The sequence below is a fragment of the Montipora foliosa genome, chromosome 3 (genome assembly GCF_036669935.1).
Source record: "Montipora foliosa isolate CH-2021 chromosome 3, ASM3666993v2, whole genome shotgun sequence".
NCBI lineage: Eukaryota > Metazoa > Cnidaria > Anthozoa > Scleractinia > Acroporidae > Montipora > Montipora foliosa.
Window position 1 is genome coordinate 68,487,515 of NC_090871.1, and position 13,376 is coordinate 68,500,890.

The following is a 13,376-nucleotide window of genomic DNA, read 5'->3' on the forward strand; positions in this document are numbered from 1 at the left end:
ACACCCTCAGCGACTTTAGCCCAGGCGTGGCCAGATGGTTTGGTGTTTTTCTTGAACTTAAATGGCTCTACTGTGCGGATTTCAACTAGAAGGAGCCTGTCCTTATCGTCATTCCATCTAAATGTTCCACTAAAAAAGAACAAGCATTTTTTAAAAACTGAAATCCTCAAATACGATTACAATGCCCAGAAAATTTTTCTAGTTTGCAAACTAGTATTACAATATTTTCCCAATTCATGTTGTTAGATTTGACGAGCAGATATGTCTGTGTGTGTATGGGGAGGGTGCGATGCCTTATCCCTTTTTAAAAGGACATAATTAAATTATATATTTTAGTATAAACTCTCCCCCTCGCCCACGGTTTTGGTGGATCGACCACTATTTTTATCTAGCAAATCTAAAGAAAGAAATTCTTATTTCGGCCAACTTTGCAATTAAGAATGGGTTACGAGACTCTTTATGGGCAGGGAATGAATTTAATCAAATAGATTGTGATTTCCTTACTTGTTCCGCAGATCATTTGATGCCGGTGCCCTAAAATGACATAGAGATAAATTAGTTTTTCTCTTGATAAGAGGAAGTTTTCGTACAGACAAAAGCAGAGGTCAAAACTAATGTCAACAGGGCCTTTTATTCGTTTGACTGGGCTAATTCGTTGTTCTATGACTAACACGACAAGTAGCGTTCAAAATTGTCTAGCCATAGTAACAGACAGTGGAAATCAGAAGAACAACAAAGCTAGCTAGTTGTCGAAGCTAGACAGACTAAAATTCCTCTGAAAGACAACACATCTGAAATTAATCAAATTGGGAAATTGGCTCATAAACAAAAAATGCGGCTACAATTATCTCTTTTACCTTTCCTGTGTCATGGTGGATTATAGATAACGCTACATTGAGAACAAGCAAATTTTGGATTGAGCAGCCATGTGGCCGAGTGATGTCTATGAATGAACTCAGAATTTTCGCTAGATTTTTTCATTTCAGCTATGGATAAATCAAGACAAACACAACCAGATGCACATTTAACCCATTGGGTGATCAGTTTTAAATGCATAAAAAAGAAAAAAACTAAAATAGTGCGAATAAGTATGGATGAATTCTTACCTTTTTCACGGTAGATTCCTCATCTAACCGTCCCAGTCTAATGTCGTGTACTATCTTAAAGTCTTTAAATTTGGTGATTTCATGTCGCTAGGGAACCTCAGCAATAGGGACCTTAAGATCTACGACAGCGACTTCATGGAAAGCGTCACCTCTAAATATCACAAAATAATTATCTTCTTCATTTCTTACAATTTGGGTGGAGTATCCTAAAAAATAAATTGGTACGAGCAATTACAAATTGAAAATAGACAATAACAAATTCTCTGTTGCATGCTGACGTTGCCATCAAAACCTCAGATTTGGTAACTTCACGTCGTCCTTATCCAGAGTACCGCAAGACTTCGTCCTAAAATCCATCCTGCAAATGCAGCACGATAATTTATGTTCTTTTAACCAGTGATATCATTGTTTTACGCTGTTGTTGTCACCGTCGCCGTCGTAAAATCTTAAGCTCCCTATTGACGACGGGAACGGCAACGAGCACGTCATCTCAAGACATAAATTCTCTTTATTGTAATCACTTCGCGATTATTCCAAGCGTTTTAACATGGCAATGGTGTGAAACCGACATGAGTCACGCTTAATTTAGGGAAGAAAATGAAAATTTATCTTAAAGTGCTCGCGTCGTTCATAAAGCCTCAAATTCGGCTATTTCACGTCGTTGTTTTGCTGACGACGGCAAAGAAATGGACAAGAGTGGAAACGCACGTGCAGAGCGTGCGAGCTATTGTTTTTGCCCACTAAATATGCAAATTTGTGACGTTCTCGTTGCCGTCGCCGTTTTTGTTGTTAAAGATCCCTGATGTTGTTAAGGGCACCGCAAAAATATGTGCAATTAAGTTTCCTCTTTTAACCGACGTCGTTTTTGTTGACGACCGTGTCTTAGATTTTAAAGTGCTCATTTACAGGAAGAGAAATCTTAAGGGAGATATCTGCTGGCGAATATCACTTTTATGTTTTCCGTCTGGTCTTCTAAGTTACGATGAATTGTTGTTGCCAAGAAATATCATATTTAAATGCGTGAGTTGAAGTGCGTGACATGACAGGCTAGGGTTGGGGGTGACTCGTGTCAATGTATTGTATCCCCATCTATTGTTTTGAGGTTAGGTATTTGTGACCTTGCTACCACGCGGTTATTAGGGAGTTTAAGAAACCACGACGGCTACTGCGACGAAAACGTCACTTCAAAATATACGGTTGAGCTACTCTAACTATTTCGGGATTATTCCATCTTGTTTATATTATACAACATGGGTGAAGTGTCCTATAACTGGATCGGTACCGACGGCTTTGAAGTAAAGAGTGAGACTGAAAGATTCACCGTAGTTTGTCCACTTTGTCGTCAAAACCTTAAATTTGGTCATTTCACGTAATAATTTTGACGAGTACGGGAGAGAATTGTTCAAAATTGCGTGCCGTACGTGCAGCACGATCATTTTGGTTCTTTTAACCAATAATATTTCTGCTTTTTGGAGTTTTCGTTGCCGTAGCCGTCGTCGTTTCTTAGACTCCCTATCCTTTCGAGAGCACACACCGTGTAAAAATCTTACTTTTATCCCTCCTCCTCCCCTTGCCCTGTCCTCTTTTCTTCTTTTATTTTAAGTAATATGATATATGAATACATTATGTTGTGTTCTTGGGCGAGGCACTTTACTCTCATGGTACCTCTCTGCACCCAGGCGCATAAATGGGTACCGGCGAATTTAATAGGTGAGGAAGGCAGTGTGGATATTTAGAGAGAAAAAATAAAATTTATGGTCATGCGCTCACGTTTTCCCCATCATCTCAAATGTGGTCAATTCACGCCTTTGTCAGAGCGAGAACGGCATAAAAATATACACAATAGGGAGCTTTAGCAACGACAACGGCGACGGCAACGAGAACGTCACAAATTTGCATATTTAGTGGACAAAAACAATAGCTTTGCACGCCCTGCACGTGCGTTTTTCATATTTGTCCATTTATTTGCCGTCGTTAGCAAAGCAACAACGTGAAATAACCAAGTTTGAAGTGTTATGGAGAACTTTAGCACTTGGAGATAAATTTTCATTTTTCTACCCCAAATTAAGTGCCGCTAATACCGGTTTCATTCCTGAGGCACTGCCACACCTTTCTCCCATTAAAAAAAGCTTCGGACAGTTGGGAAGTGATCGCAATAACGTGAGTTTATGATTTTACAAGACGTTCTCGTTCCCGTTCCCGTCGTCGTTGCTAAAGCTCCCTAATACTAGTGTAAAACGCACGTGCAGGGCGTGCAGGGGACAAGTGATATCAAAACCTATAGGTTTCCATAGTATTTAACGCTGGTTAGTGCTAACCGTGCTTCGAACAGCCCTAGCCAGAGCTTTTGTTTTTGTTCGTTGGTCCTATTGTTTTATCGAGTTCTCGTAGCCAGCGTCGTCTCCCTAACATCAAACTTCACCAACAGCCCCCGACGCTGATAAACAACTTGACAACAGTGGGGAAGATTTCTATTTAAAAGTAATTCTTCCCGATGTTTTCAAGCACTGGGGCAAAATAGTTCCTTGTTTGGACAGCTTGACACATTAATTGGAGCTTAACCAAGGACGAAGACGACGGCGACAAGAACGCGGATCTAAAAGTATTATTTCCTGTTATTGTAAGAATTTCGCGATTACTAGTTTGGCATTGAAAGTGTGTATTAAAACTAGAAAGCCAGAATTAAAACTGTTATAAACGGTTTGGCTGTTTGGAGACAAAATTTGAAAGTTCCTCGTTACTGGCTGGCGTTCTCCAATTACCCTTACATCAGGTTGTAGTCAGGACGAGAACAGCGCAGCTAAAAATGTACCAAAATGTAAAAAGCACCTGCAAGAGACAAACTTTGAAAATTCTTTCGTCAGTTTCTGGCGTCCTCCTAACCCTTAATTCTAGTTTAATGTGCTACGTTCGGTCATCACAAAAGAATCTTCAGATTACAAGAGTGGAGACCTATACCGGTGTAACGGCTTACGATCAAGAATAGAGCGCTTTCTAAAAAGCACCGTACTTCTGCAAATACTTCCCTATGAGAGAATTAACCACAGGCGCACGCAAACAAGCCTAAAGCAGTCCTCGGAGTAACATAACAGACCATCGGCATCGCATACCACTATTAACAATTAACAATAAAGTGTTTTCACGTGACGTCACGGTGGCCAAGTTGGTGTTCCAAAACAAAGAAACGGTGGCCATGTTGGTGTTTTAGACTAATCCTCGGGGAATTGACTTCTATTTTTATGCAAATAGTTTCTTTTGTTTCATAAAATTAGTATCCATTTTAATTACGTCAGTGAAAACGTTCTATAACAAGTAACACAGTCTTTTAAGTTTAGGCCACTTTCAAAAGTACCATAATACTCTTTCTTTGCCTTCCAAAATTTGCATAAGCACTGTTCCCATTTTCTCTTAGGACCATTCTAAGTCCCAAGAAAAGCAGGAAACCATGCTATAATTATGCAAATTTAATCTAGGAGGGAAAACAAAGAGTATAATGGTATTTTTAGTGGCCTATCAAACCATATCCTCTGAACTCACAATAGTGCCTCTCTTTTCGTTCTCAATTTGCAATAGATGGTTTGCAACAAATCTCTAGAGACAGATAATAATAATGTAATGTACAATTGCTAGTAGACGAACAGAAGAAGCTGATGAGAGATTTTTGTTTTCGTTCACCAACATGGCGGAGATGACCACCCATGGAAATCTTTATAATGATCTAATATTTTCTAAACAAGTTTTTCTTCCTGTTTATTCAGTTCTCAGTCTTACATAATTATTTGCATCTGCGTAGATCTGCGGGAAACAGACTGGGCCGAGCAAATCGGTGATTTTGAAGAAGAGCATTTTCGCGGAAGACAGCCCTCGAAGAGATATGGTTGCAGCAATGGGCGTAGTGTGGACGAGAGAAACGCGTCGGAAGAAAAAGAGCATTTTCGCGGAACAGAGCGCTTGAAGAGATACAGTTGCAGCAATAGATGTGGTGTGGACGAGAGAAACGCTTCGGATATTCCGAAAAACGGCGCGGAATCATTACGATGTTTCTGCGATAAATTTTGTGACGAATATGGCGACTGCTGCTTTGATTTCAACAAATTGTAAGTAAAAAATTATAAGCAACTGTCTATATAACCTGTGTAATCTAGTAACCTATATGATCTATTAGCGGATCACGGATTTCTTCAATATTTCAGCGTGGATTATGGATTTTGTTTGTTTTCAAGTGCGGATCGCGGAAATTAACTTGGTGGTCGGTTTCAATTTTATTTTCTGCCTGACCTTGGAACTAGATTAGATTTTATAGCGTTTATCAGTAACTAGCGCCCCTCAACGACATTTTTTCATATTCGAAATTTAGGTGGACATCAATCAAATGTTTCCATGAGAAATTCATGGAGTACCGTCATGGAAACATTTCGAAAAAGGGTCTTTCAGGGGTGCGTCTAATTGATAACCGCTGTAACACATCTTTGACCTTCAATGCAATCGGACTTCAGAAAACTCTAGGACCCCGGGATTTCGGCTTCCGGCCAGACAATGCTGACGATGAGGTGACTGAATATGACAGTAGTTCTGATGAGGAGGAGACGGAAACTGACGTTTCAGAACTCGATAGAGGGTCCACGTTCTTGTTAGGAACGAATACGAGACTTGGGCGCCGGATAAACAGTAGGCTAATTTTATGATAGGTATTTTTTTTAACGTCAGTTAAGTTACTGAATTTTCTTTGGTGCTCACTTCTCTAATAGTGCTGCGGGAATTTTTTTAAAACAAGGAATTTTTTTCAAACGGGGAATCTTTGAAAGCGGAAATCTTTAAAAGCGGGAATCTTTTAAAACGGGAAGAAAAAAAGAGAAATAAATAAATTCTTTCCCTTTTTAGTATGCAGTTAGCCTGCGAATACAGCCTCATCTCCTCGCACCCCGTCGCTGGGAGGTTTCACGCGTCCCAAGTGACGGGGAGCGAGGAGAGGCGACTGTATTCGCAGGCAGGCTATTCTGAAAGGAAAGTAAAACAAATAGATCCTTCCAACGGTTTCTTTAAGCGGGCGAAGGAGCTATATCTTGGTTAATTTTCAAGAAATCCCTTTCAAACTGGTCAATTTTACTACTTTTAAGGCGCCTGTCGGATTTTGCCTAACTCGTGAACTCCAAAAGTTGGTAAAAACCGTGGAAGTGTCTATTTATTTAATCATAACCACACCATCTACATTAATTGAGGATTATTTAATCAACATTCGACATTCAATTGACAAAATTCGATATTCTTGCGGCTCAAAATTAATAATCCGTATCACTTTCCTTGCCAGAAACACATAATAACATATTCTTCAAGTCCGCATTGAATTGTCCTTAAGAAGAAAACTCGTGTTTTCAACTTTTCTTATACATCACTGAAATTGACAAATTGCGATAATTAAGGAGCAAAAACAATGCTGATAACCGACAGAACAAGAAAGAAATGTAATTTAACGAAATAACTAGCACCATGCAAAGTAAGCTTCTATTAGGTGCGGTTACACTAGACCTGTTGCCCATGGGGAACCTTGGAGTTACGGTTTCGGTTGGGTTACCCTTGGTTATGATTGACTCCCCGTTTGCGGTTACACGCTTGTAAATTACCCAAGGGGAAGGTAAGCGTTGACCTGTTTTGACGGAAAACTTAAGAAAAGATAATATTTATTAGTTTTTCCACTAATTGGTTTTTAAAAATCTAATTACAATAGAAAATACCCTAAAATTAAGGATCTAAAAAATAAAAATAATAATAACAAAATGTAAATATCGAAGATCTGCAAGTAAACATCGAAGTTCTGAACGACGAACTTTTCTTTGGCTTACTTTCGGTAATTGTCACGGCGCTTCTCTTAAATCGTCCACCTCAATTAAGTTCAGCGATTCATCGCTTCATTTTAAGAAGGCAACAAAGACATCGACTTCAGTTACTCTTTCTCCAGTCCTTGCAACTCTTCCATTTATATGTGCATTTCGCCGGTAAAATTATAAAACAGTAAAAGGTAAAAACTTAAAATGTTTGACTAAACGTTTTCGATCTTGCGATCATCTTCAGAGTGATTAAATTGCATAAACCAACTGTTTTATATTTGTGGTTACGTAATGCCAGTTCCCATGGGGTATAGAGTAAGATGGAATGACTGGACTTGTTACTGGGTTGCCTATGGCAAACCAGTCGAGGTCTTCGTTTAGTTTGTTTGTTTTCTTTTTTTTCTTTTTTTTAGTTTTTTTTTTTTTTTTCCGTGTCGGTAAAAGTCTTGCCTGTCACTCCCCTGGTAAGTGGTGTCTTTGTGCATAGAGCCTTCTACGCGTATGTTCTTAGGATCGAGAGGGTAGTGGAACTGCGTAGATTTCTCTGGTGGACACAGTAGAACCTGCAATGGCGTCGAAAGTCATGTAACGCGAATGGCGTTTTAGTGGATATATACCCTTATGGAGCTCAATAATGGAAAGTCAGTTGGATAAACTAGGCAGGAAGCTCAAAAGCGACGAGTACTGGACTTCGACAACAATCTATCGCCCGTCGAGACGAAATCAAAGTGAACTCTATTTACCTGAAGTACATGGTAATTTGACACGATTGAGTTTCTTGTCTTCACGCACGCAATGAAATAGGAAGAGGTTTTCGCCTCTAAGAGCAAATATGTTGTTAGTTTCAATAATTTTTTCGCTGGAAAAGGATTCTGTGGTATTTTCTGCCTTTGTGAATTATAATGTCATGTTGTGTATTGAATTTTCGAGCTTAAGGTTGAAATGTGATATGGGAGAAGTTTTTTAGTATTGCTCTGTAAGCAGGAAGGGTTCACAGGCCTGTTGGAAGCGTGCTTGAGTTTCAACAAAATGAGCCCCAAAATCAGTGAAAACTTGTGACGCAGATGAATAATAAAGTAGCTGCTATTTCCAAAATGATGGAATTACCTGGTGATAAATAACGTCGTACGCGTCTTGGAGAGTAAATTTTGACTTTGCATAAATAAGAGGTGGGCGATTGTGATCTTTGTTTTGACTTCGCTCATTTCATTGTCAAACTTTATAACACTTGACTGAAAAAGAAACTTACAAAAACCCGGTATCTTGCCATCATTTGACACAGATGCTTCACTGTTTGGCGAGTAAACATGCCGCGGTAACTTAATCACGGCGCCCGCTGAATTCCGGCCATGTCACTTTCGATTTTGCAATTTACTTGAACGTAGCAAAAATCTCCCAAAATGTTTGTCGCTGATCGTAACTTTTTATATTCTATATTCACGGTTCAAAATTAATGTTGTTTTGATGTCGTAAATATTTTATTCTCGATCGACCGTTCGGGAAACTTCCTTCTGCTCTTTCTGAAAACTGTGTATCAATAATTATTTGCTTTTTCATCAATATTTGTTTTGCATAAAGCAAGCTAATAAGATCTGTACCTTGCTGAGTTCGCATTTGTTAGAGTTAGTAGTATTTTCGGTCCGATGCTTCTGTTTTACGAGGGGAATGTTGTCTTGGTCTCCCATCCAAACACTAACCCCGCCCGGCAGGGCTTAACTTCAGTGAACTTTAGTATTAGAAAGCTGTCAGATGCTCAGAGGGCACACTTGTGGTAAACAGAAGTTGTGAGGGAACTTGAAAATTATCAACATGTCAGCCCAGAAGCCAATGTTTCTCGCTTCTCCTTTATTTGTTGTTCTTCAGAGACTGGAATGCTGTATTTCAATACCACACAATTCAGTGCCTTCTTATTTTCTGTAGCACGTACCACAGGCTACCCAGTGTATGCTTCACAGAAGCATCTCGTTTATTTAGGACTGGATTGAAGCGTGCGATGTAAAATGCCTCTTTTATTTTTCTCTTTGTCCATGAGTGAGCCGAAGTCAAGATGTCCCATGTGAATTTGTGTTCGGGGCGTTTCTTTAGGTGTTTGGCCGGTTCCGATTGTTTGTTTATATCGGAATGTTCGTTGACACGTACCTCAAGATTGCGTGCCGTTTCACCAATGTAAGCTTGATTACAAGCACACGTGCCTATGTATATTACGTGTGATGGATGAATGTTTTTGTCTTTGAGTTTGAAGAGGGTGTCGATCTTGCGTGTTTGCCACAAGATATGGAAGTTAAATGTCCATTGGGTGTATTTGTTAAGTTATGTCATGAATTTCTTACTTTCAAATTCATTTCTCCAACAAAATGGTAGTTGAATGCCGATTTTTGTTCTTTCATCAAACCATTGAACAGGGATAATCGTCTCATCATCTCTTGCCGTTGGGTTTTCAAAATCGTTAATGACCTCGTTAACGAATTTGGCGGGATATCCAGATCGGATGAAAGATCGGATGAAAGATTGTTTGATAGCTTGAAAACCCAACGGCAAGAGATGATGAGACGATTATCCCTGTTCACTGGTTTGATGAAAGAACAAAAATCGGCATTCAACTACCATTTTGTAGGAGAAATGAATTTGAAAGTAAGAATTCATGACAAAACTTAACAAATACACCAAATGGACATTTAACTTCCATATCTTGTGGCAAACGCGCAAAATCGAAACCCTCTTCAAACTCAAAGACAAAAACATTCATCCATCACACGTAATATACATAGGCACGTGTACTTGTAATCAAGCTTACATTGGTGAAACGGCACGCAATCTTGAGGTACGTGTCAACGAACATTCCGATATAAACAAACAATTTCTTTTATGTTGACCACAAGGTGAAGAAAGGGGTGAAGGAATTCATCAAAACCCACGAAAAGAAACTTAAAAACCTCACGAAAAACTCGGTCCTTCCTTTCAAGTCCGACGAAGTTGTCACCAATCTTTCATCGGTTTCTCTTAGCACTGATCATTGAATGTTCTCAAATATGGACTTACGCACTCGATTTGCCCACCTTCGATCAACAAAACGGACATCTTCGCATGCTTTGAATTGATTAGTCAGAGGATGTTAAAGAATCTCAAGGAGAGGCAAAGGACACGGGTAAACTGGCTTAGCGGAATTGTCGCACTTGGCTCACACGTACGTGTCATCATTATCGACCCCCGGTCCTCGGATTTGAAAAAGCCACTAAAAGAAGTAACAAAGAACAAGGAACATTTGTAATATTTTGGCCAGATAAGGGTAATGGGGTAGTAATTTTAGATAGACAAGAATATGGACAAGGGTTTATTTAAAATCATTAACTGCAACTACTAAATTCATGGTCCTTACATCCGACCCTAACCCTTAACTGGGAAGGGAAACTCCAGCGCTCTCTTTAGAGAACTTTGTTTTAAAAAGGAAAAAAAGGTCACTGTGATCGCTGAGTTTATGAGGCCATTTTTCCAAGTGGATCCCATCCTGCTAGGATCTATGGTCTCCCTAAAGATGGCACAAACCACGCAGCGCCAAAATTCCACCCCACCATTTCGGCCCATAGTTTCCTGCTATAAGGCCCCTTAACCTACTACTAACAGCTTGGCCAAATACTTAAGTAATCTCACTCCAACCTCATATTCCAGCCCTATTCATTGCCTTTCCTCAGATTCCTCCACTTTTTTGTGGAAGGAAAATCAATGAGCTATCTTTGCATGGGATGTTATGGTCTCCTTCGATGTTTTCAATAGCCTCTTCACCAACATCCTCTCTAGATGATTGTATTAACCTTGCCGTCAAGTATATAACTGAGGGGTAACCCCGGGTTTGAAACCTTAGTAAACATGATCTTAAGAAGTTTGTTTTAGTTTGCTACCAAGGAAACTCAGTTCCTGTTCAAGGCTAACTTTCTAGTGACCAGGTGGATGGTGTAGCCACTGGGGTCCCCCGCTTGGCCCTGTTCTCGGTGCAATCTCTTTATGGTTCACCATGAGAATATAGGTTGGATCAATACGGGGATTCAGCGGTCTTATTCTATTTTCGCTACGTAGACGAGACAATTTTGCCTGTTTAATAATCATAATAGTAATAATAATATAAGAATAATAATACGAATAATTTGTATAGCGCCCAAATCCAAAAGTTTCAGTGTCGCTTCACATTCAATGCGCAGTATAATAAAAAATATACTTAATTAAAAATATATACATAATTAATGAAAATAAGAAAAGAAATAAATTAAATCAATTTTAAACAAATTAAGTTCTTCGGTTCTTTTTAAAAGGTTCACAGTTTAGTTTCGTGTCGCAATGATTCAGGCAGATTGTTCCATAATTTGGGTCGCGCATACAGAGAAGGCCCTGTCACCATTATCCCTTGGTCCGTGATGGAGGAACAACCAACAAGTTTTTAGAGCTCGATCTTAATGCTCTATTTGGTGTGTACTTTATGATCAAGTGACTAAGATAAGATGGAGCAAGGTTGTGTAAACACTTGAAGACCATGAGTAAAATTTTGTAGGTGATGCTTTTGTCAACAGGGAGCCAATGTAGCTGGTGCAGTACGGGTGAGATGTTGATCGTACTTTCCTGGATCCATATACCAATCTCGCCGCCGCATGTTGGAACACTTTGAAGTCGTTTTAGTAGACACTTTGGATGCGCAATGAGAAGAGAGTTGCAAAAATCCCAATTTACACTTGTGATGAACTGCATGAACCAAAATTAAACAGTGAATCAGTGTCCAGATAGTGGCGTATCTGATATATGTTTCCTAAGATGCCAGAACGCGGGTTTGGGTGATAGAACGGATGTGCTCATCAAAAGAGAATGTTTTCATCGTAGGTCACACCGATGTTACGAACAACGGACTCACACGGGACTTATTGCCTCCTCTCCCGATGTTGCTGGCAGTTGGGACGTGGGCGGTAACTCGCTTGGAGTGGAAAGATTAATAACTGGGATTTGTCATCAATTTAACTTCAGGCAGTGTTTGAAGACATCCCGTTGCACGAATCCTCTTATACACAGGATTCAATGCTAGATTTTATAGTAGATAGATCTTCATTGACGGGATTGCATGTCCAGGATACATTTGTGTATCATCCGCGTAGAGCTGTTACTCCAAACCATGTTGTCGAATGATGTCCTGTCCATAGGAGCAGTATAGAGTGATAAGAGAATCGGCCCTAACACTCGAGCCCTGTGGGACACCACAGGATAAATCACGTGAGCTCGAAATGTGATTGTTTATCATTACTGCTTGACATCGATTTGTTAACTAAGATTCCCTCCAGGTACTTACCTTACCGGTGATTCCATAGCGTGATTTGAGTAACTTAAGCAAACGTAGTGTGACAAACCGTATCAAATGCGGCGGATAAGTCAAGAAGTAGGAGTACTACAGCTTGTTTAATTATCCCAGTCGATGCCAATGTTCGTTCTGTACCTTTAGAAGGTGCCGTCCTTCTGTACTGTGCAAACGCCTGTACGCTGATGATATGTTTCACATAGGTTGTTTGTCGAAAGGTGGTCATTCAACTTGAAGGACGACAGCCTTTTCAATTATTTTTGATATAAAAGCCAGATTGGAAACAGGACGATAATGCTTTAGTACTTCAGCATCAAGTGACGGTTTCTTTTAGCAGAGGTCCTATGATTGATTTCTTGAAATGATGAGGGAAATGTTGAGCCAAGAGACATATTAACACCTGTTGGTGATAGGTGGAAGTAGTAAATGCAAGTTTTCTTTTAAAAGCCATGTTGGTAATGGGTCGAGGCAACAACACTTAGATGGTGACGATCGTATGATAGCTTCAACAGACTTGGCAGATATTGGTAGAATTCAAACAATTCACTCTCAGTGCCATCGGGTTGAATGTAGAAACAACATCATCACTTCTTAACAAGTTAGTATGGAATAGTAGGGATCTGTTGATGACATAATCAGCAAAACGTTTCTGCAAGATTCTCGTCATATGAAGAAAGTAGGAAGGACTACGTCATTCTTACGATGCAAGAGCTTGTCAATAGTCTGAAGAGGATACGTTTGATTACCCTTGTTTTCTTGATATAACCACTGGAGTAGAAGTTAGACTTGAGCTTCATGGATCATCTGGTTGACGTGCTTACATTTATTTCTCTAGGTAGTTTATTTCTATCAGTAGGATCGTTGGTTCGTCTCCACTTACGTTCATACCTGCGGCGACACTTTCTTTTCATTATCAATGTCAATGGTGTACCAAGGTGCTTTTGGACGAATTGTTATAAGCCGGGTCTTGATAGGTGGAACTTGGTCACTGACAGCTGTAAGCGAATCGAAATAACCATTTCCCATATCCGGTCAGTTAGCATAGATGTCAGCACATATACGTGATTCAGAAATACTGGTCGCTAAGCTTTGTGAATTCAAGGGATTTAAAATTCC

The 13,376-nt window shown here is 39.6% G+C and overlaps 1 protein-coding gene across 6 annotated transcripts in view; it reads left to right on the plus strand.

The window, feature by feature from the left end:
- Positions 1-13,376, plus strand: part of LOC137998095 (uncharacterized) — an 84,744-nt gene that overhangs the window by 36,557 nt on the left and 34,811 nt on the right. For 5 of the 6 annotated variants that reach the window (XM_068844509.1, XM_068844508.1, XM_068844510.1 and 2 more), the window contains one exon: positions 4,900-5,203. The exons of the other annotated variant lie outside the window; for it this stretch is intronic. In XM_068844509.1, the coding sequence (XP_068700610.1) occupies positions 4,900-5,203 (304 nt within the window). The remainder of the gene's footprint in view (positions 1-4,899; positions 5,204-13,376) is intronic. 6 annotated transcript variants of the gene reach the window in all.